The 24,163-nt window shown below is 46.3% G+C and overlaps 2 protein-coding genes across 3 annotated transcripts; one reads left to right on the top strand and one right to left on the bottom strand.

Annotated features, from left to right (window-relative positions):
- The first annotated feature begins 1,665 nt into the window (after positions 1-1,665).
- SLFN11 (schlafen family member 11) lies at positions 1,666-9,099 on the top strand. Of its 2 annotated transcripts, none has more exons than XM_026063717.1 (5): positions 1,666-1,871; positions 3,405-4,510; positions 5,296-5,424; positions 6,225-6,951; positions 7,253-9,099. In XM_026063717.1, exons 1-5 carry the CDS (start codon positions 1,822-1,824, stop codon positions 8,049-8,051), a joined length of 2,811 nt encoding a protein of 936 aa, XP_025919502.1. In that variant the 5' UTR covers positions 1,666-1,821; the 3' UTR covers positions 8,052-9,099. The 2 variants fall into 2 exon arrangements, with proteins under 2 accessions (XP_025919502.1, XP_025919503.1); XM_026063718.1 differs by lacking the exon at positions 1,666-1,871 and adding an exon at positions 3,206-3,263.
- Positions 9,100-9,703: 604 nt separating this feature from the next.
- Positions 9,704-22,674, bottom strand: UNC45B (unc-45 myosin chaperone B). Its single transcript, XM_026063692.1, has 19 exons — positions 22,513-22,674; positions 21,784-21,820; positions 20,674-20,849; positions 20,197-20,286; positions 19,339-19,506; positions 17,990-18,158; positions 17,433-17,603; positions 16,443-16,614; positions 15,573-15,873; positions 15,061-15,155; positions 14,210-14,351; positions 13,969-14,109; positions 13,640-13,767; positions 13,132-13,198; positions 12,656-12,769; positions 12,445-12,560; positions 11,137-11,254; positions 10,886-11,041; positions 9,704-9,970 (listed from the first exon to the last, which is right to left on the bottom strand). Exons 1-19 carry the CDS (start codon positions 22,672-22,674, stop codon positions 9,704-9,706), a joined length of 2,790 nt encoding a protein of 929 aa, XP_025919477.1.
- Positions 22,675-24,163: the final 1,489 nt, after the last annotated feature.

Here is a 24,163-nt window from a genome sequence, read left to right as displayed (position 1 = left end):
GGCCGGTGGGGTGCGGCGTGTCCCAGCCACCCCAGCCGGCGCCATTTCGCCTTCTGCCTCCGCTCAGTGCCTGTGCCCTGCTGGGAGTACAGGCAGGAATACACTCGGATATGCGTGGCAGTAAGCACCCAGCTGAGGCCGTGCTCCCAGTCATGACGTTCCCAGTTCTCCCAGTGCCTCCCACATGGCCGGGGCCCAGCTCCCAAACCCAGCGCCCCCATGCCGGTGCGTGAGGCCCGGTGCTGCAGGACGGTGGGGAGCACGCGCCTGGCTGGGCAGGGGCAGAAGGAGATGAGAAGTCGCTGCCTCCAGCACCTGCCAGCCCAAGGGCCCGGTTTTCCCGCCACAGGGTTGTGTAGCACCAGTCACCTCACAGAAGGGGGATGCTTAATGGGATGTGGCGGCTCAGTGAAGACTATCAAACCCCTTGCAAAAAAGAGGGAAGAAAAAATAAAAATATTGGTGAGAAAAATAAAAAATTTCCAAGACTTCAATGGAAGATGCTTTGGAAGGGAAAGTAGTATTATGATTTAATACGTTAAAATAAAGCAAGTGCTTGCTTGGTTAAGGCTAGAATGATAAATACCATCCCATTATTTTACTGCCATCACTCATTTCTTCCTGGCAGCTAGCTATTTGCAAGGAATCCTTGCATGACAAGCATGCCTGTTACAGACATGTATTTCCCATGATTTCTGTGGGGAGGGTCTTTCTGACTTTGCTCAGTGCTTTTCTGCGCTGGATCAAGAGGAGGATCCCATTGGAGGGGCAGACACAGAAAGGAAGTACGCAGGGAAATGCAGTCCTGCGGACAGGCTCCCTTTCCTGAGGACCGATCTTCTTGAAGAGACCCCCATGGTGCTTTATCCTTGGCTTTAACAAAACCATGGCAGACAGCAATTTTACCACAGCCATTTTCCCTTTGGAGGAGAAAAGCACCCCACAACATCTTTGGCTGTTCTGGCTTCGACGGGAGTGCTGGGTTTGGTATCACCCCAGCGCTGGTGAAGGGGGAGTCCCTTTTACACAGGGTGGAAGCAAAAGCATTTGTATTTTGTGTATGAAGCTGTATGTCTGCACACAAACAGAATATGTTTCTATTTCCTTGCTCTTTTTTTACCACATTTCATTTCCTCCCACCTCCCCTTGGGGAAAAGAAAAAAAAACAAACACACACAACTTTGTTGAACCCAGGGTGCACTCATCCTGCTACCCTAAGACTTTGCAGTCAAACCCGCAACTTCCCTGGTTTCCTGCCCTCTCACTATGGCCCGGTTCTGGCGCCTCTGCCAAAACACGGCCCCGAGGAGGGAGGTGACACTGTGGTAACCTACACCTTTAATTATTTCAGCGGAGAGTTGTATGTGGACATTATTGCAGAATAAAAGCATTGGCTGYGCCAGGGCGAAAAGGTAAAAATACTGAATCCGTTATTGCAAATAGAGATAAGCAGAGCCTATCTTCTGCATGAGACTTTCCAGCTTGCTGTCCTCTTCTCCAGCTTCCGGGACTGTATYCCTGACTCTGGAGCTGCGAGAGGGTTAATGAAGTTGAAGCTTTCCGCGCGGAACACACAGTGCCCCCGYGAACAGACTGGTTGAGAGATTTCTTCTAGACCTTTCGTTTTCTCGCTCCCTGGCTCTGATAGGCTTTGGCAGCCGGAGGGGAAGGAAGTCACTGCCCAGGAGGGCTGGGTCTCCCCCTGAAACTAGCTTTGAACTTTGGCTGGAAAGATCCAGTTAAGTCTTTGGAGGCTTTGCGCCAGCTACATCACAGCTAAYGCAGAGGAGAGGAATCGAAACCAGCAGAAGGGAGTCAGTTATGTTTCTCTCAGGTTTTAACGGACGGAGGGGTCAGGAGGAGGAATGCAGGTAACACGCCGCAGGTGCTTTGTACCCCCGCAATTGCTCTGCCTCACTTCAGGACTTACTTACCGATCTAAAATTGATATTTCAAATACTGACGTTTTAGCCCAGAACTGAGAAAATGAGATGGGGCAAGTCTTTTCCTCTGTCGCGTCGGTGACAGTCTGAGATTGCATCAGCTGGACAGGTTGTCCTGTTGCAGCAAGCTAGAGGGTGGCTGGGAAAATTCCTTTGGCTGGTAGGAAAATTAGCCTGCATTAAAGTCTTTGCTGCTTCGGTGGTATCTCAACTCCAAGCTACTGGGGGCAGAGCTATATTTTTCAGCATAGCTAACTCAGAAGAAATACAGGAAAGGCAGGAAACTCCTCTCCTGTATCATATCTGGAGGGGACGTGTGTTTTGGTGTTAGTGCCGTGCAGCTCTCTGGCTTCTTGCTTGGTCATAAGAAAAGCACATCTCTGCCACTGGAAATTAACTGCGCTCCTGTTACAGAGGAGATCTCTTCTAGGCTCATTCGCATTTATTCCTAGGTGCTTTTGTGCCACCAAAGTGCATTGCTGTGGGGGGGGGGGCGGGCAGGCGGCAGGATTTCAGCTTAAGGAATTGGCTCTAATGTAATGCAAATAAAGTTTCCCACCGTTTTAAGGTGTTTGTCTGTAGTGCAAAGTTAGTAACCAGCCAAGATTCAGCCACCTAACTTGCAAGGGTGGCCAAATAGAGCTGAAGTAAAAGGGCTAGTTGTTATTGTTTATTAATTATTAATCAGTAAGGTTCCCATGCCAGCGAGTCTTGAGATCCAGGTGAGCCTTAGCACAGCCCTTTTTGAGTCGTTACAACAGTCAGGTGTTCTTCTATTAATGGGAAGAACAGTCCTCTCTGAGGCATCAGGCAGATGCACTGCAAAGCATCTCTGTTGCAGATGGTTTCTTAAACATGCAGATGTCTTCATGGTCTATGGCAATGGAGGATCTTCGTATAGTCCTCCACAGATATGGGAGGATCTGATCAAATTAGTGCTTTCTTTTACTATCAGGAAGGCTGGAAAGCAGAGGCACTACCCAGAGGGCTAAATTAAGCTTCTGCTTTGCCCAGGCTTTGGAGGGAGTTCACTATTCTCTGTCTCTCTTTTGGGACAAATTCCCACAGAAAGGCTTTTCTGAGCTTTAAGCAAGCGCTCTGTTTTGGAAGTGGAGAAAATGCTCTGTTGCTGTGCAGTAACCACTGAAGGGAGCACTGGTGCATATGAGCAAGATGAGCAGCTCGAGGTTACTAAAGAGGCTTCACTTTACCCTTGGGAACATGAGCTACCCATAAGGGAGGTTGCAAGACAAAAACTTCCAAGGTTTCCAAAAAAGCAGAACTTCAGGAACATTTGGGGCTAGAACAAATGACTGTAATGTATGCTTCATCTTTCATCTCCGTGATTTGGTGTATTTATTATTTGAAGGATGGCCACTGTTTAGCAAATATTTTCGGAAGTCTTTAGAAGATCGATGTTTCAACATAAATGGTAAGCATTTTTTTTACAATTGTTTTCAGGCCCAGAATGGCTCTTGAAGAGAACCAACAGCAGCAGGCCTGGGTTGATTTCGCAACATGGTATCCTGAAGTAGTTGTGCAAGTAGGAAAAATATGTTTTGGTGAAAAATCAAGAAAAAAGATATCAAAAAAGTTAAGACAAGATCAAAAATACAATGTTACCTGTGCAGTGTGTGCCTTGCTAAACTCTGGAGGAGGCGTGGTGAAAGCAGATATTGCAAATGAAAACTACAACTTTGAGAGAGATGGAATCGGACTGGATATAGAAGAGACTTTTCGGTCTCTTCTTCTGTCACCAGATTTGGCAAAATACCTCGACTTCAAACAGCAAGATAATTACCTTTTGATTTTTATTAAAACCTGGAGCAGTGAAAAATCTTCCTTAAACTCTAGCACTGCAAAGCCACGTATCTGTAGCCTGACTTCTGGGTTGTATGCAAAATGTGGTGCTTCTCTTTCCCATCTCACCCCTACTGAGGCTTTTGGCTTCCTTGAAGAAAAGCAAGATGAAGCCAGGAGAGAGCTGAGCTCAGGACCAACAGCTAAGAAAAGGAAGATAAGGGATGTTGAAGGAATTAAGGATATCATAAACAATACTGTTGCTGAGTTATTTAATAGGGACCAACTGCAGCATGGAGAGACCTTGAATTTCACTGAGTCGGGTGATGTGGAATTTAAACACTATTCAACTGAGAAGTTCTTGACTCGTGTTAAAGAGATTCTACCTCAGTATATATCTGGATTTGCAAACACTCGTGGAGGGTATTTATGGATTGGTGTGGATGATGATAGGAGAGTACAAGGATTCAGCAGCAGTGATGAAGACCTTAAAAAATTAAGCCACGAAATCAATTCCGTTCGAGACAAATTAACCCTCTTCCATTTCTGTAATAATAAAAAGGGACACAATGTAACGTATGAACACAAACTCCTCAAAGTGTACAATGAGCCTGGAGAGCACTGTGGATATGTCTGCGCTGTGAAGATTGAACCATTTACTTGTGCTGCGTTTTCAGAAGATCCAGATTCATGGCTTGTGGACGGCGGCAGTATCAAGAGACTGAAAGCGGCTAAGTGGGCTTCATGGATGACCTCCACTGATCCAGGTGCAAAAGACCTGGAACAATCCCTTTCCATTTCAGATATTCCCTTTTGTTTTCTTGTTCCTTGCCTGGCAGCGTTGCTTGCCTTAAGTATTCCTCCCTGCTTTTCTCTTTGGGCCTGACCAAACCAACCATTTTGACTGCTTTATTTCCTTGCTAAATACCTGTTTTTCTGCTACTTATCTCCCTTAATGCTTCTTTCAGGCTGCAGCAGGTCGTGGTGACTGGAAGCCTATTGTATGTTACTTCACGCTTCTGCAGTGTGAGCTCTCTATGCCTTGACAAGGGCTACTACTGAGGTTAGACCACAGCCTGCATATATTTGTTTACATAGTTCAGTTTTTTCTTTCAGTCTGAATCTTGAAGAACAGGAGGGATTTGTGCACCAATGCAAATAATAGTCTTTTCTATACCATCCCTCCTATTTTTTGGAGGGATTTTCCACTGCTGCTGTCAGTCTGGTAGGGTTGAGAGCTGTGGATAGAGAGATTGTTTGATGGACAATTCTTGGGCATTGAAAGGGGTATCACTAACAGTTAGAGGTCACAACAGCAGCTCTGTCTAACATGATCTGTAAAAAAACCAAGAGCAGGTCCACGGTCCGTGACCTCTGCTGCTAATCAGCTGCTGTTCACATGAGCTCCAAAGGTTCTGTTTGTGCATCAGATTCTTTTTTTTAAAGAAGAGTGAAAGATTTAGAACCAGCATGAGGATAGCTTGTGGCCCTTGCACTAAGGGACAGCAAATACTCATGCTATATCACAGGTTTTATTTCTTTTTTTTTCTAGATCTTTCTCAGTTTTCTGACACCTTTAAGCTAGAGCTCAGTCTGACAGAGGGGCCACCGCTTGCCAGGTCAGTTTATTCACATCAGGGCCTTGACAGCATTGATGATCTTCATAAACAACTGTTTCCAGGTAGGTCTACACACTGCTTTTGCTATCCGATAGGTTGACAACAAGAATTTTAAGGGTGCAGTCAAGGTCAAAGATTAGCTTGGAGACATTCTTCAAGCAGGTGAAAGGGATGGTAAGAAATCTGCCAGCAACATCACATTCAAATGCCTGATGACCCCTTCCCCAAGGACCGATTCCCTGCCGAATTTCGATAGGTGTACATACCAGAGCCTGGGTAGCTGAACCTCTCCGGAGACTGAGCACAGCCATGCTAATGTCTTTTTACTTTCAGGAAATATTAATAATCCAGTGCAAAATGGGAAAAATGGGAGAGAAGGTCACTTGGAATCAGCCCTAAATATGTAAAAAGGCAGAGGATAGGAATAGTCACTTAATTCTAAGGCTGGGACCAGACTGGAGAATCTGCTGCCAGTTATAGTCCAGCATTTCTCTGGCACTGCAAGGTCTGCCAGCAGTCCAGAGGTTCTTTTACTGAGGCATTGATCTTTGTTTCTCTATCCATTAGGCAGGTCTCCTAAACATAGCTGGCATAAGCTGGTCCTGTGCTGGCAATTTTAGCAAAGGGACTGAGAGCTGGGTAGGAGATGAGGACTGAGTCTGCTGAGGAAGTAGTCTTTGCAAAAGAATCTRGAAACACATGGAGTCGATAAGGAAAACTTTGAAGAAGCAGCAAAGGTGCAGGCAGCTAGAGTGTGTATTTGTAATCTTTCGCCAATATTAATTCACACAGAATTGTTTCAGAAGATTGGATTAGCATGTCTTAAACTAACACCAACCATTCTTCTGCTCTGCATTGTTAGTGAAATCCCACAGCATAACATACACACCAGAAAAACTCAGAGAAGATCTCCTCCAAGAGTACCCAGGGTTGGCTAACTTGCTGGAAGAACAATTGAAGGAGCTTTCTGCGGGAGTTCTCATATTTTCCAGAAGCTGGGCTGTTGAGGTCGGCTTGCCAGACAACCCATTCATAATTTGTGACGTTCTCCTAATAGCCCAGGGTAGGCCGCCTACCCTCTATACAGTCTGTAAATGTCCTATCACTAAGTGTTTGTTTGACTACTCAAGATGCACAGCCTGGAGGCTGAAGCAGAAATTAGTCAACACCGGAGGCTATATTCACAAACTGTGTATAATACCGAAGCTACTGACTTTGCTTCCAGAAATTAACTGTGAAAAAGAACGGAATCTGAATATTCAAGAAATGTATCCCCAAAACTATAGTGTAATCAACAGTGACAATTTGAATGCCTTACTGTGTGCTCTTACAGTAGTTTTGCTGAATTTCCGGTCCTTTTTAAGTGACCAACTTGGTTTTGAGTTTTTCAACCTCTTGACYGTCAAACAGTACCAGCTACTGTCAGAAAATCTTCATAAAACTAAGAAGCTGTATGTTTATGGCCTACCAGGAACRGGAAAAACTGTAGTGGCCCTGAAGATCATAGAGAAAATAAGAAATGTGTTTCAGTGTGCACAAGACGAGGTTCTTTACATATGTGAGAACCAACCTCTGAGAGATTTTGTGAGGTAAGTATTTCCTCCAACTATTCATTGCCATAGTCTGTTATTTGACTAACATTTCTAAACAGCAGAGTATTGATTAGTATATTTGGTGTGCTAGGTTTCTACCACCATTACAGTATTTGAGTTGTGTAGTTGGAATGCATTTTTAGTAAGGCTCAAATTCTTGTCTCGCCATCCTGAGCATCTACTAATAAATACGACTTAAATATCATTGACATTCACTTTGTGCTGATCAGGTATAACTAGTAGTTTGCAATGCACAAAGATTGCATAAATTTTTAAGTTACTTGTATTTCTTTTGTAGACAGAAGAACATTTGCCATGCTGTTACAAGAGTAAAATTTTTGACAAAAAGTTTTGATGAGGTGAAGCACATAATAATTGACGAAGCTCAGAATTTCCAAGATGGGAATGGTGACTGGTATAACAAAGCCTTGACTCTAACTTCATCACAACATCTCCCTAAGCCTGGCATTCTCTGGATTTTCTTGGACTACTTACAGACAAGTCACTGCTTCCCAACCGGTCTTCCACCAGTACAATGGCATGATCCTGTAGAGTCACTAACCAAAGTGGTCCGTAATGCTAACAGTATCTATTGCTATGTAAAAGAAACAATGGAAGATATTGTAAAGAATTCTATCCTAAATATTCCCAAACAACGTTTAGAAGAGTTATTATGTAAAGCCACATGCGCTCATGCTGTGCAAGGTTGTATTAGAAAAGAAAGCAAGCTAGATARATACGAAATAGCAAAATATGTGGTAGAACATTGTCACAGATATCTTAAAATGGGTTACGCTGAGAAAGATATTGCTATTCTGTGCTACAGAGATGAAGAAGTAAGAGCATACAGTCAAATATTAAAATCACAAATGAAGAAATCCAAGTTAAATATGTCATTAACAAAAATGGAGGGAGGGCTAGAAATGCACGCTGTTCTTGACAGCATCCGTCGTTTCTCTGGCTTAGAGAGAAGCATTGTGTTTGGTATTATTCCTGTTCCTATACCTTCTCAGGAAGAAATTTTCAGAAACATACTAGTCTGTGTAGCATCCAGAGCTAATTTACAGCTACATTTGCTATTTGARCAGTGGTTTTAGAAAACCATCTAGGATCCCAAGAAGGCCCTTGGAGAGGACAGTGGTTATACTTTCTGAAAGTCTTTTGGTTCTGCGTAAAGTGTAAGGCTTTCCTTTGCAGGCCTTTGCAATAGCCTACAAATGGTTTGTAAACTTAGCTAGCCTCGGGAAGCCCTGACAAACATAAAGTTACAAAAAGGCATGGAAAAGAGATACTTCAAATGACAGAATTACATCACTCACTGGAAGCTGCTTTCGAGGACTTGCAAAGCCCTACTCTCAGGCTTTGACTGCACAGGAGTACATTGGCAAGTGAAAGCCAGTATGCTGGGACAGGAAATTGGAATACTTTCTGGCTTTCAGCAGCTCATTCCCATACACACAGTAAGCTACCAAACAGCTTAGGCATCCAATGTTGGAAGCCRTTTTTTAAAAAATAGCCTCCCTTCAGATACTCAGAAAAGAAAAGAAAAAATAAGGGCTTCTGTCCAAGTTTCAGCTAGGAAATACAAATAAATGGCTTTTACAAAAGTAGCTTGCCACTCTGAACTCCAGAGACAGTCAGTACAGGTTAGAAAACCCACAGCTGCAAAGAGGAGAATTAGAGAACAAGGGAAACTTTGCATAAATAACTTTAGATAGCAATGCCATTTTTGTCTTGGTTTCAGACATACTGGCTAGGTAAAAATACCTGTAAAGAGTTAGGTGCAAATACTTTTGAAAGACAGAGCCAAAATTCTTAAAACTGGGCCATGAAAACAACCCCAAACATGGACACTTAGTCTTTATATTGTTTTCCTTGCAGTATAATAGCTAGAGTGGATGGATACTGATCTGCATGTGGGGAATCACTGTCATTTATTACAATGATCCCTATTAAAACTATTTTAATGCACTTGACTTCACTTTTAGGTGATTCTTGTGTAAAATTATAGTTACTATATGCTGACATTCCCCCCTGCCCCGGCACTAAAGAAAGAGCACATGATTCGGTATTGTATATAGCATGTATAAAGAAGCTGTGCTTGAATGTAAACATTTACACAGTAAATGCCCTGTGAAAAACTGGTGGATTTGCTTCTCATTCTGTTTCTTTCATAAACCAGGTATTTTCAATATTCCCTGTTGAGCCAAGCAGTGTGTCCCCTAGCATGATCTTCAGCTTGTCCTGTTAGTGCTGCTTCTTCATACAGCCTACTTGTGATGACTTTGCATATTCATCTGAACAGCATTAGGTATTTTGCAAGTGGTAGAAATTTAGCCTCTGCTATGAACTGTTTTCTCTTCTTCCTGGATATGATGCAAGATTGCAAGGGAAAAATCTCCAAGATACTTCATTTGCTTTAATGAAAGCAGAACAGCAGAGATTCCACACGGAACAAAATAGTGAATTTATTAAGATTTCATCCACCATCCTCACACATCGGCACTCCACTTAAAGTCAATTAAAAAAAAATCCCATAAATGAAGAAAAAAGCGCACCCCTAAACATCCTCAAACCTATTTTCTGACTACAGCATGGGAAGCAATTAAACCCTCTCCTGCTGTCCCACCATCACTAGGAATCACTGAAGTAYCAGCAGGTGTGGATGGTTACAGAACAGTTCACTTGAGAGCAGATCATTTCTCAGTAGCTCCCCACCCCCCCAGCTTTTTTGGTGCTTTTCATTTCCTTATGCCTGAGAGAGAGGTTTGATCAGCCCATAATCCATGCACCTTGTAAGGCAATCACGTGCTACATTAATGATGTGCTGCTTCTTGGGGTCATCTTCTTGCTTGCCAATGAAGGTCAGGATCTCTAGGATTTCTGTCTCCACCAGCTTCTTTGCCAGTTCTTTTTCAGCACTCATTAAATTGAAAGCTATGACCAGTCCGCGGTGCTGCACTTCCATGTTATCATGCAAGCAGAGCCTCTGCAGGATTTCAAGCCACTGGGTTGTCTGCAAAGAAGGGACAGAACATTGGTATCAATCTGAAAAAAAAACTCAGCCAGGAGTACAAGTTTGGCAAGGCATTTCYCAGCAAAAGAAAGCACATGGACTCACTTCTTCATAGTCATGTGTCAGGAATGGTTATCTGATTCTTTAAGGAAACCTGATGCCAAACTTTTGAGCCTAATTTTTGTTTACTTAAAAAGCCAGAAATTTTCATGGCTCTTGCACCACAGAAAACAGAAGAGCTTCATGTTTAGGCTGCTGCATAATTTCTGTGCAAAGAATCTGATCAGAGTATTGACAGAGCCAAGATAAAACCAGGAGCAGAGCATCCACTCCCCTCATTGATTTCCCTAGCCTCTCATCCTACTTGGTTGATGATTTGTATTCTAACAAACCCCAGTGTCCAAATTTGACATGTGCAATGCAACAGGGTTCACARGTTCTCAAGCACAAGTCTTAAGCTATCGCAGGGTCTGCGCTGGGTACCCAAGACTATGAAGTTGAGATGTTTTGGGATCTGTAAAGTTCAATAGGTATCTATCAAGCTCTTTTCATTTCTGAGTGAAGCAAGGTTTGAATTTAAGGTTATGAAATATCAGAAGATTTAAGGGTCTATAGAATATTCTGCATTCCTAACTATTCTTGTTTGACAGTTAGTAGCCTGACTTTAGCTTTAGAAGCTGCTATATAAAAATGTTRCTGCTCTGAGCTGAAGTCTTAGAGGCTGGTATAAGAAAGCTGCTTTACTTTGTGCAGGGATGGACTAGGAGCATGCACACACAGGTCTTGCTTGACCAGTTTAAGTTCCTCACTAGTAAACTGGTGGACTAGATCTTCCTTTTGAGAGGCATTTCATGATTGAGCCAGGTCCCTTCAAGGGTATTTCTACACTGTCAGTAATCAGGCTTATGGCCTTACCACTTCAGTCATCTTAGAGCAGAGTTTCTTTTGTGCAGCTGTTAGCATGGCTAAAGCTCCTGCTGCTGCAATCTGGACTTTCTCATCATCTTCACCACACAGTAACACCACCAACTTCAGCCGGTCATTTCCATCAGCCACAAACCTTTCTTGAACCTGAAAAAACCCACCAGAGAACACATTTATGAAATCCTCATCGTAGTGGCTCACGAGCTGTTGCATGCAGTCAAGTCCAAAACATGGTGAATTACCTCCTTGTTGACCACCAGGTTGCACATACACTCTGTGGCTGCCTGCCTAAGTTGGTCATGATTCTCAAACATGTAGTTTTCAATATCTGGCAAGGCCCTCTCTTTGACTATCTTCATCCTGTGTTGAAGAGAAGTTGAAATACAGTCACAGAACATGCAATAACTGACTTATAAAGCATTAACTGCAGACAGAGAGGAGACAGGGGAGGCCTTAAACAAGTCTGTGCTCATGGCACTGGAACTCATGGCATGTGGTTTGTCCCTTGTCTAATACAGATTGAGTTCATGTTGGGTTTTCCTTCTACTTGAGGAAAACATGCTACTCCTTTTCCAGGCTATTTTATGAATCTTTCAGTTCTGAGACATTTATAAGATCTGCYAAAGGTAGCTCAAATTGACCAGTCTTCATAGTCCTATGAGAAAATGGTTGAATCCAAGTTCAGCAGAACTGAAAGGGAAATTAATGAAGCCACTTACCAAGGAAGCTTATGATGGATGAGATTTGCTTTGCCAGAGTAAATACAGATGCTCTATCATTGCTATTCTTCCAAATAAAATGAACATGCCAAGGGTGAGAACAGAACCAGTGTGGTGAGCACACAATGAATCCAGCATGGWTGGATATCTTTGGGGATTGCATGAACCAAGGACGTAAAAATTCTATCTAGCTTGAAAGGGTTGGCAAGGACATTATCCCTGGTTCTCCTTCTATAGCATGGAGGACTAAACATGTAATTTCAAGATCAAATTAAGATGACTAAAGTCTAACAAGCAATGGTCCTGCCCTCCTCTTCACTAGCACTAGCTTTGTGCTGTYCTATGGACTTTTAGGTCAATGAACTGACTTGATGGGAAAGTAACCCAAGGAAAACAAAAAATCAGTATTTTGCTGGTCTGTTTTCAGGCTGGGTGACCACATGAATGTTAGTGCTGGCACAGGAGGCAGAGAAATGCACAGCCAGGGCAAAGGAAGAGAGGAGAAATAGAGGTGAAAAATGACCAATTTTGTAAAATTTGCATTAAACATGTATAATTTATAAAAATCTAAACTTGTTTTTAGAAACTAATCCTGTCCACAYGCACTGAAAAGAAGTTAAGGGAGTTGGCACATGTAAAACAGATGTTTTCTTGGGGGAAAAAAAGCTGCCAAAAGCTCCATAACAGACCAAGTTTTATCAGGGCTTTTGACAGCTCTACACTGAGAGCCCAGAAACAGATCCGATATGTTCATTCTCAGCTTTTCTAGAACACTTCACTCCTGATAAAGTATCTGGGGAAGGAAGAGAGTCAAAAAGTAGTTGAACTCACCTAAGTCTATCACTTCTTCCTGAAAAGTTAGTGAGACCTAACAGAGCCTCATAATTCTGGAGGCCATCCCTCTCTGTGTTCAGCAGGCTCACGAGGGGCCTCACCACCTCGTACACCTAAAAACAGAAATGCMATCACTGCTTTTCCAGCTCCCAGGTCCTGGTGATTTCTGTTTGCTAAAGGAATTGCCAAGAAGATTGTTTTAACTTACCCTCTCCCCTGGGAACGCAATGTCTGGATTGGAGATGGCAGCAATTTTTGCCAGAGCGTGAGAAGCCTTTATCTTGCCTACATCTGTGCCTTCCACAGCCAGAGGTATCAGGGCCTGGTGACCRGAGTAAAGCATGAAATGCCTCTGAGAAGATTTACAGGATGGATTTGATATACTAAAATGAGTAACAAATATCCTAAAGCTTTGTGTAGGTTGAAGGAAAAATGCCTCTGGACTGTAGTCCACAAAGATGTCTTGCTTTTGTTCTCAGATAGGCACCACACCAGAGCTTGTAGCTCAAACAGTTGTTTCAAGATTGCTTCTTTGGCTTGCAAAGGTAGGACTGARGTATCAGTCCTGACACAGGGGCTAAGACAGCTCTTGTTTTTCTGCCACCTTCCCTCACTGTAGCCACACTGCAGRCTCCCAGACATTAACTGCACATCAAAATGGGCTAAAAACATACGAGTAATCACCTTTCCACCACCTTGAGCGACAATGGTCCCACGGTCCTTGGGGTCTTCACACAAGGCAAGGAACACTCTGTAAAAAGCACAGTATCACTTAGTGAAACAGCCATGCTGGAAAGCAATGACTCGTGTCCTTCACAGGAGGAGGGTAAGGCCACGTGGGGAAGCCAGGCCTAGCAGGTAAACTCCAGATGTTTAACCTAGTGCCCAGGGCACTCTAGCAGGAAGCAAATGGCAGAGTGAAAAGTTTTCAGGTCCATAAGATTGTRTTTAGAGGACTAGAAATTCAAAATGCATCCTAGAAAGACAGCCTTGCAAGCCAGCTGCAAGGTCAGCAYGCAGATTTTCATGAAATTGCTCAGGAAAACCTCTCTTTAAATCTTTCTTCCGCCTCCCTTTCATTCCATCCCCATAGGCAGAATGCACCACTCCAGGAACCAGCCCAGGCCAGGAACCCATCTCAGGGGTTCAAAGGCTGGCCAGCACTCCCAGCCCACAACAGCAGTGAAGGCACCTGGCTATGAGCTCCTTGCTCTGGTCCGTCAGTATGGCACTGTCTGCCTTCACCATGCAGGCCAAAGCAGACACTACTCCAGCTTTCAGCAATCGCTTCACCCGCTTCACAACAAAATCCTTCTTGTCCTGAGGGGAACATTGGGAAAGGATTAGCCCATTAGCAGCTACCATCTCRCTGACCACAGTCAAGCCTGACTGGATAGCAAAGCAATTTCAGCCTAGCAGGCTGGGAGCCAGGAGACCTGAGGTCTGTGACAGGGGGATAAACCAAAGAAAGTCCTCAGATTTGAGCATCTCCTCCCAGCTCCCTGGCTGTACACAACCTACCTTTGGATGCTCCTCAGGCACATGCTGCTTGGAGAATTTTGCCAGTTGCACCAGCTCTGGGACCAGTTCCTTGGTATCATAGCTGTTGGTACAATTCACCAGTGCAGAAGCCACAGAATACAGGATAGTCTTGTCACTTGTCTGCACAGAAAAATAAAGTCAGAGGCATGAGAGGATGAAGAGGACATTACAGGGGAACAGGTTCCCAGAGGAATGAGAGAATGGGGTAAGAGGGTAGGACCTTGGCTAATTCAAACATAGCTTGCAGGGCTGGCTCATCTTCAACAAAGTCATCTTTCACATCGGCATCAAGGGTTAGATACGCCAGCCCTTCCACAGCCCACTTCCTGGTGCGGGTATCAATGCTGGTGTTGCACAGCCATCTGGAACAGAGACAAGAAACATCTATAGTGCTGTCTCAAGAGCCAGGAGTGATTTTTGTCTGGGAAGAGGGGGAGGAAAAACAAAGAGGCACCAAGAACTATTTCAGGCCCAAACCTGCATTCAGATTCTGCTGTGGCTSCTAAAGACCATAGGTGCTTCCCCTGAGACAGGACATGTTCCCATGGCCCTCTTGATGAATCTAAAGGCTGCAGGGGAAAGTGGACCAGGACAGCTACTCAGCACTGCTTTGCCTTCTCCATCACAGGAGACAGGTGATGCCCTGCTGTCTGGYGCTAATAGCAAGTCACCCACTCAGTCACATCCTAACTTCATGCCACCCCTTTGATAAGTCCACTGGGTAAATTCATCCTTAAGTAGTACTTCTGCATATTATAGAAAGCACTTGATTAGCCTGTACCATTTTGGCAAAGAGGGAGGGGCCATCTCTGGTGTCCTTCTTGGGAAGTGAGTGAGGGATAAGGCTCATTTGSATCTTGAGTAGCAATGAGGCAGGAAGAACGTATGGCTGACTGAGGCATAGAAGAGCTCCAGGTACCCARTACAACTGCTCTGTGGGCATTACCAGCTGTCAGGCAATGATAGCCAATGAAGGCAACGTGTGAGCAGGGGAAAGAGCATATTGTATTTTGCCAAGAATGCAACAGAAGGCAAAAACAGAAGGGGAAAAAAAAAGGTGAAATCACTCACTTTCGACACTGCTTGGCTAGCTTTTCAGTGGACCCCTCAGCAAACTGCCGTAGCCCATAATCAGTGCCTCCTGCTGAGCCCAACTTGCAGAGACCCTGAAGAGGAAGAGAATACTCAAGCTAGAAAAGCTCATTAGTCCCATAGCACAGCTGCTCAAAAACAGTCAAATCCCTCATCTAAAGACTGAAGTCAGGTCTAGCCTTAAAGAGGAAAAACAGACAYTCTAATACATGGTAGATTTTCCAGCTTGTAGCACAGCAAAGTTCAGATTTTGTGTTCTTACTAGATGTTTTTAATGGAAGATTAACCTGTTTTGCCTTCAGTTACCTATAATCCCTATTCTCTTGGTCTGCCCTCTCCTCTCTCCTTGGAGGCAGGAGCACCATAAACCATTCCCCAAATGAAGGTGAGAGACCCTGGCATGCTCCCAAGACCTCCTCCCTCTCCCAAGTCCAGGGATGTGGTGGTGAGCACTAGCAGGTGGTAAAAAGGCAGGGTGCTGACATCCTTACCACCAGGGCTCGAATTTTGATCTTCTCATTCTTGGTCTTCTTGTAGATCTCCTTCAGGAGTGTCACCCCATTGGAGATGATGAAGGTGGCCCGACTCAGTTTGGTGGAGGCATGGATGAGGGCTTCCACAGCCACCAGCTGGTCAATCTCCCTCTCAGACCCACACAGGGCAACCATCATCTCCATGACTCCCTTCATGCCTAGCAGCTTGTTGCCCAAGTCAAAGGGCCCTTGCAGTACTCCAGACACTATCTGGATGGCGTGGAGCGTCTTATCCATGTTCTGAGGGTCAATTTTGCTCCTACATGGGATAGAGGGAGTCAGCATGTGGTTCAGCACAGTGGTTGCTTGCTGTTCTCATTCCCCTGTGCAGCGCAGGGGACATCCTCCATCAGATTGGAGGCAATTTGCAAACTGAATCCATTGCTACCACTCCCCAGAGGAGAGCTGGAGCATGGGTGAAAGGTGGGATGAGGTTCAGAGGGATGTTCAGTTTGCCAGAGGGAACCCCTCTGCTGAGCTCAGGTAGTGGAAGCAGGGATTCAGAGGGTAGTTTTTTCTCAAGAGGATAACAGATCCCTTGTTTCTTTGCTGAACTGAACTCCACTTGTGAAAAATATAGGTATCTGGGACACAGCTGCACCCAAATTCATACAGAGGTTGTGATCCAGCAGGTAGGAGTACAATATGAAGATCTGGACATGCTTTCTATTCTCAGCTGAAGGATTCTATAGGATCACAGGCAAATCACATCATCTCCCAAGGCCTTGATTAGGCATCTAAATGGATTGAAAGTGCCTCATCTCTTTAAAACCTCCTACTCATCTGCCTCTGGGCTTGCTCAGTTGCAGTACACCAGCCCTGACTCACTTGATGTACTCTTCGCAGATCACCCGGTAATTGTCACGCTCCGGATCACAGCGCAGGTCATCGTAGAGTTTATTTAGGAGGACAGACGCAGTCAGCTGGGTGTTCTCTGTTAACGGCAGGCAGTCAGGCATCTCAGGAATCTGGCCCACCACCTTCAATATCTTTTTTAAGCCTGGAAACATAATGAAGTAATAGGGCATTAGAGGGGAGAGGGTCTGTACAAAATTCAAGCTACTCTTTGTGGTTTCTTGCAATGAAACATCCAGCTTGGGCAGTTTTCAATTGCTTTACAGCCTAATCACATAAGCCTTAGACAAAGAGATTCTCAGATATTTACTGGGCAGGAGGCTCTGCTTCTGAGGTTACAGGTTTGCAGGATCAAGTGCTTATTCAGCTCTCAGAATAAAATAAGCAAACTTGTGCATTTGGTCCCCAGCTGGATCAGTCATTATTGTAAGGAAGCATTAAACCTACTGACCTCCCAGACTGGAAGGCTTTAACTGGGGAAAAGTCAGTGGCTTCCAGGCAATTGTGAATGTCCTAGCCCTTCTTTCACTGCAAGCATTATTAAATAACTTTCACCAAAACGGTAACACATGCATCAGAATTAATAGAAAACATACACCCCACATAAATCCCTTGTCTCCCTCCAGTTTTGAAATAACCAGTTTAAGAAAATGGGTCTGCAGGTGTTCATCTATCCTACCCAAACTGAACAACCCATCCAAGCCAAATCCTCCAAACATTAGCAAACACATGAGAATAAACTGGAGAAGTTCTTTGAAGCTAATCCATTAGACACAAAATTTATTGTCCTCATACACAGGTTTTGTTCTCTTAATTTTAGAACTGTTTCCGGCTATTATGTCTCTCTGCTCCAGGCTTGCATCCACCAATAAAAAACAGAGGAACAGTTTTACAGGTATTCAGGTAAGATTATACAGCTCCGTGTCTCCCGAACCAGTGTAAGGTTGGAGGGGAAGGACTCACCATTGTCGATGACAAAGGTGGTCCTACTGTTGTCATGGTCCTTCAGATCCTTCCTTGGTATATTCTTGTTGAGGAGGTTGAGAGCTCGATCTCGTCCTTGCCCCGATACTTTCTTACTGACCAATGTATCCAGCAAACGCATCGTGATCATCCTCAAATCTTTTTTAGTATCTGCACAGAATCAAGGCAGTAGCAGCCAGTTAGAAGTCTCCCCTGAAAGCTAGGGAACCCAGTGAAAACCATTCAAAGGCACTGCATGACTGGAACATATGTATTTAAAGTAACAGTGAGGATGAGAACTGTGTGCACATTGCGGTAGAGCAGCTGAGGAAGAAGTTGGCACCTGCACTTGTGAGCCCATTATCTGGTTTTCAGTGCGCTCCTGTTCCTTCACGACTGCCTACACAGCACGTCCAGGGCTGCAGCCTCACTGGGTGCTGCACCATCGTGGCTAGAAAATTTAGCAAATTCCCCAGAGAAGGAGGAATAGGAAGGACATGCCAGGTGCAGAGCTCTGCCCTCCTCACCCAAATGACCGCTCGGTTATGCGCCATTACCTAATACCACAGCCTCCTCCTTGCCGTGATGCTCCTCTTTCCCCTCGCCCAGCAGGCAGTCAATGATGCTCTGCAGGAGGTTGCAGACAGCCAGGGAGATTTCTTCGTTGTCTACCGACATCCACATACAAATGCTGTCGATGCCCAGGTAATGGAGAATTGCGGTGGCCTGGCCCCGGAAAGGAGAGCAGAGCAGCCATTAGGGGGAGATATAAACTGATCCTTCCTGTGTGCTTTAGAAAAGTCAAGCTTGGCTTGCACAAAGAAAGTGTTTTCCTGCRTGAATCCCGAGTCTGTGCAGGGAGTTTTGCTCATCAGCCTTATTTTCACTTCTAGTAAGACAACTCCTAAAATCCAGAGCTGACAGTTATAATGTGCTATTTCAGCCAGGTTGTCGAGATGAGCATGGTCAGATTTCGAAGAGGTCTTTGCACAAGGGCTGTTAACAACAAAGAGCCTGTTTAGAGCAAGAACCCATCCTGCTTGCAGCAAACCCAGTGTCACCACGCAGTGCATCCCTGTGCATGGTGACACAGTGACTCAGGGAGGCATGTTCACAAACGCACTGACCTACAGGGCTTTGCAGCACAGCCTTTGGCATGTGACAACACCCAATGCTTCAGAAAGAAAATGGGTCCCTACTGCGCTGGATTTTTATCTGGTGTATTTATCTTTTATTGTGTCCCAGGTCCCCCTATTTCTCCTTTGCACAGTCACACCAATACGTACATTCATTTGCACATGTCTATCTCCTGCTTCCAGCCATATGACAGAGACAGGGCTTTCTATGAGCCATTTTACACTACATAAACTGTCTTGGTCTGCAGTAACATAAAATCTGGTTCAGGGAGCACCGTGAGTTGGGACCCTGTCCAACAGTCTTTGCTTTTTTCTAGATCCTCCCTGTTTTTCTTCACCTAAGGACTCTTGGATAACTTTCCCGAAGGCTGCAGAGACTGCGCGACTTGTTGCTTCTTTACAACCTGTGATGAGGGACTCGGGTTTGATCCAGCCTTGCTGACCACCACTCATCTGGTAAGGACTCATCATAAGCCTTGTTTCACAAGTGCACGTGTAAGGCACCATAGGGAACGTGTACAGCTCTGACCGTGGAGATCAAGAGCACAGTCCTGGCAGTTTCTGTAGTTTGTAGTTTCCCACTTGTTCATTTGTATTTTTCCCCCCAGAATTCAAATTTTCATTTGTAGAATTTCAATGTTTCCCGCAAGAATCAGAAGGAAAAGAAGAATCTCCGCTACACACACACACATTGTGAACTGTTGTGATTTTCCATTCCCCCAGTTGCATGGAAATAGCAGTGAAAGTCCTAGAAGGGCCCCGTTGCTTACCCGAGCTTTATGTCCTGTGCACATGCCAGAAAGCGTCCTCACAGCTGCCAGGATCAACTCAGCATTTTTGGTTTCTATTAGCTGCAGCAGCAAGTTGACCCCATTGTTCTGGAATATCCTCTCTGCACCCGCTTCCTCCCGCCCAAGGACTATGAGGTTGTTTGCAGCCTAGAGGAGACAGCAACCARGAGTTAGCAGCACAGCCCTGCTGGCAGCCTCCAAAATGCATCCATGCAGCTCTAGGAAGCGTTGGTCGCAGGAGGAGCTGCAAAGTTCAGGACAATGTTATGAAGCATGATCCTCTCCCCCTGAAATGGCTTCAGGAACACTACAGAAACTGGACAGCAGGTTATGAACTTTCTGCAAAATATCTGCTCTTTTGCCTCCCCTCCGTCCTTGATCATTGCTAGCAATAAATAAGAACTGGACCTGACAGTGAGATGTGGGGATGTCCCCATGGGAGCTACGGAGTGGCCATCACCTGACAGCTACAGTGGACAAGCTCTGACCCTGGCAGGCAGTTTCTCCAGGGACATCTCAGGACTGACTTTGCTCCTCTTGAGAAAAATGGGTCACTGCTTGGAAGGGAAGATGGGGACGGTGGCAGAGATGGGCCTGAGCAGCCCAACTGCAAAAGGAAACTCAGTTTGAGCCCAGCTTCTGTATTTTGGGAGGTCGGTCAGCTTCCCTTGGCACAAGGGTGATGCCTCTTTGGGCATCTCTGAGAGTTTGGTTCACCTCCTTGCTCCTTACCTCATCCTCCGTCTGGGGAAGGCAGGGGAGGGAACACAACCTGCTACTCCGCAGCGTGCCTCTGGCATTAAACAGCCATTTTGTCAAATCTGGGGCAGTTCTCACCTTTTCGCGCTTTTCTTTCTCGCTGTTCTCATCCAGCAGAATTTCAAACATCTTCTGCACCCGCATGTCCGTGGAGAACTGAATGCGCAGCTGTACCAACACAGGAGAGCGCATGGGAAATCAGAGAGGCAGAACATCTAGGGGGAATCTTCCTGTATCACTTCAAGGAAACCACAGACCTCAAAACTGCAGGCAATCTAAGCTGCCTAACGAAATGGGCTTCACTTCTCAGGAAGTAATGTTACCATCTCCGAGACTCAGGACCTGGCTGCTACGCTTAATTGAACCATTGAATCTGATCCTCAGATTTACATGCCTCAGGCAAGAGACGTCCAGTTAACGGGGCCTATTTATCTCCTTCCATTGTTAGGAGTTTTCAATATGACCAATAATCTTTTGGTGTATCCCAGAGCAAGGATTTCCCTCAGATGTCCCACTCCTAGTCTGCAAGTCTGGGACTGTTTCCATAGCATTTACCTTCTCCTGGATGTCAGCTCCCAGTCGCCTCAGGGTCTCCTGGAAGTTTTTGTTGCGGGGTTCGATGGTAGCACATTTCTGAGCATCTTTGAACGCTTGGTCCAACTTCCCCAACTTTTCCAGAGCCTGGCTGCGCCGGAACAAGGCTTTGATATCCGAAGCGTTGATATCAATAGCTGGAGAAGTGATCCAAAACACCAGCCATCAGAGTTTGCTTCCTGAGAGTTTCCCATGTAAATAGTTATTTGCTTCACAGCCACTACCACTCCTTGAGATACGACCGTCAGTTTGGACCCCCGGCTTTGGGCATGTTCGACTGCCAAGAGCAGGCTGGAGCCACGGGGCCCGGGACAGGCACCCTGCACAGAGTCGCTGCACAGCRCCCATGTCCCTGGAGCTACAGCAGCCCCCGGCCTGCAACGCTGGGGGCCTCTCGCTTGCAACGGCCAGTATCGGCTTTAAGAGCTGCCAGCTCTAATGAGAAGAAATGCACAAATGCAGAGAGAAAAGGCACCGAAGCAGCAGCTTAGAGAGGTCATTAGCAACATCCAAATCACTGCATCTCTCTACCATGACACTAAGAGGGAATAATATTGGATTTACAGGCCTCCAAGCCCTCCATGTGCACCTGGTTCACTTTTCCTCCTTTTCCCCCCCTCAAAGTTTACTCACAGATCTGCCAAAACGAGCTCAGCAAGATCCAACGCTAGCAGCTTTCGCTGAGACTATTTTTGTTTTGCTGTAGGTGTGTGTATGCGGCATGCTGCTTTCTCCCCTCCCCAGCATCCTGCACCGGTCTTGTTGGGGAGGGGATCTAAGGAGAAGAGCAACATTTATCCTTAAATTTGGAAGGAGCAAGCCCTTTATTCAGTTCTTTGTGAACATTGTGTGTTCGGGTCAGCGTTAACATCGTAAGAGAGCAAATCAGTAGCTGAATCACGTACTTACTAATGCCAAGCTGTACAAATAGAGTGCATTGCAGCTAGTGTAAGCACATTATCTTTGCATCTTCTCTATTAATTTCCCTACGGCCTCAAGGCCAAGCTCCAGCAGGCTGGAGCAAGCGTACCCCGCAACGCAGCTCACTTCTGCAAACAGCCTCCTCCTTACCTCGAGACGCATCCGAGGCTGCCTTGACATATTCCTCCTATTGAATCAGGAAGGAAGGGCAATTCGTCAGCAAGGCAGTCAATTAGCAGGATATATCCACATTACTGATGCACACTGTGACCTCTCTATTTCCACTCACTAGTCAGGCACCGTGAGAACCGAGAAGTAACACGCTTTTTCAGGAACATGCAAGTGATCTGAAATCCCACAGCAGGCCTGCAGGGAGCTGAGATGGTTTTACTACAGGCGCTAATAACTTTTCTTTTTGCACTAAGATCCATGCCTGCTTCGCTTGTGCTGGAAAAGGCAAGCGGGAAAAGCCTCTGCACCCAAACCGTGGAGCATCCCCTGCCACCGGCAGCGTCCGAAGGAGACGCATCCCGCACAGCGTTAGCTTTGCTCCTGCCGAGACGCTATTTGAAAAAGCGCCTTTGTACGGCGCCACCGCTGCCCGGGAATCTCTGGGGAGCGCCTGCACGAGGCCGGCTGGCCGCAGGGGTGCCAGGCTCACGCAGCAAAGGGAAGAACAGATTTGAGCCCGTGCCCTGTCAACCATTGCTTCTGCCCCAGCAACCCCCCCGAGACCTCTAGCTGCTGCTCCGTCTCTCAGGGTTTTATTAAATAAATGGACAAATGGCACAGCTGAGTGCCGCCAAGCGCCCTTGGCTGCCGCCCTGCTCCTGCCTCCCGGCTCTCGCCCCCCAGGCGAGCCGGCAGCCCCTTCCTCACCTTCTTCAGGAAACACGCTGCCCTGTTCCTGTACAGCACCGCCTGCAGCGCCTTGTCCTGGCTGAGCTTTATAGCCCGAGTGTAGCTTTGAACGGCTTTCTCGTAATCGCTGGCCTGAAAATATTTATTGCCCTCCTCTTTCAGCTGGATGGGATCCTCCATCTGGAGAGCAGAGGAGGGAAAAAAAAAGATGTAAATTTTAGCTTGCCTGGGAATATTAAGGAAAACATCAGTCTTTGCCCCTTCCGCTTGCAGCTGCCTGTATGACAGGGTTGCTGGCGTATTCCCCTGAGCGAGTCAGGCCATCGAGCCAAGCTGCACTCCGATCCCGACATATAATTAACACACTTCAATAAAAGCAGTTTACCGGGCTGAAGTGTTCCAGAAAACCAAGGCCCAAGTTGCTCCTCAAGGCTGTGGCTTCACAAAAGTTTTTCCCAGCGTTGCAGATCCTCAGGGGTCAATTAATAAAGGAAAAAAAAAGTTTAAGAAGTCAGCCGGCGCCACGGAGGGTCCGGACAGCTGGGAAAGAGCCCGTCTCCCTCGCCTCCCGCTCCAAGTTTGGGCAGGACCCGGCAGCTCCTGGGACCTGTCAGCGTCGCCTGTCACCGCAGCCTGTCCCCACCTCTCCCCCCGCTATATGGCGCCCCGGGAGGGCTGCGCGCCAGGGCGCCCGCGACCGTCCCGGCTCCGGGGGGCACCTGCCTGCCCCGGGAAGCGCCTTTCCGCAGCCAGCGGGAAACCTGTCCCTGCCGCCTGGCCAAACCTCAGCGCTCCCGTACCTGCAGGGAGGCATGGGGCAGGGGGCATGGGAAAAGGGGGGGGGTCATGCCAAAAAAGCCCCCGGCCAGGATAGTTGACCCCCAGCCTGGATAGTTGACCCCCAGCCCAGTGCTCAGACCCTTTTCCCATTCTATTTAAGGAAGCAGGAGACAGCTGAGCTGCCGGAGCAAATGGCCCCATGCCGGCAGCTGCAGCAGCGCCCAGCACCTTCCAGAAGGCACTCGGAAAGAAAGTCGATTCGTATCCAGTGCTGCCTCCTCCTCCTCCCTGTTTCGCAGCCCTCTGGGCGCAGTCTAACACAAACGTCTGGACCAGAGCATATTCGCCCACTGCTGTGACAAGAGCCTCAGGTCTCAATTTGAGCGACACAGGGCAGGAGAGAGAACTGCTGAACTCCTCCAGAACAGGGCTGAGCCTTTCAAACCTGCTTTTTTTTTGGCCACAGAGCATCAGAAATTTTGCTTTGCTGCCCAATCTCCCCCAACACACAGGCCGTGAGCTCCTGAGCACGACCACCAGTGTCCTGGCTACAAAACGAACAGGGGGAATTGGCAAGACGGATGGAAAAATCACTGATCAAGGGGAGCAGGGGCAGATTTTTAACTGCTCTGTTGCTCCAATATAGCAGASCTAAGCTATACCAGACGACACGCTTCCATGCTAGGGCCCCGCCAAGAAAAAACAGGATATATTTAGTCCTGGTCACAGTTTATGGGTCTTATGCAGAAAGAATTGGTACAAGACTGCTTTGTGCAGCTCTCCTAGAGCTACATCAGCGCATGTCTTAGCTCCTTCAACCTCTACCAACCAGCACCGCTCCGTCCCCACTATCTACATGGGAGGGGGCTGCAATGTGGGTTGGAGGTCT

Source organism: Apteryx rowi, unplaced genomic scaffold (genome assembly GCF_003343035.1).
Source record: "Apteryx rowi isolate R43461 unplaced genomic scaffold, aptRow1 scaffold_20, whole genome shotgun sequence".
NCBI classification, from domain to species: domain Eukaryota; kingdom Metazoa; phylum Chordata; class Aves; order Apterygiformes; family Apterygidae; genus Apteryx; species Apteryx rowi.
The sequence above is the reverse complement of the archived record's forward strand: the minus strand, read 5'-3'. Positions and strand labels throughout refer to the sequence as shown.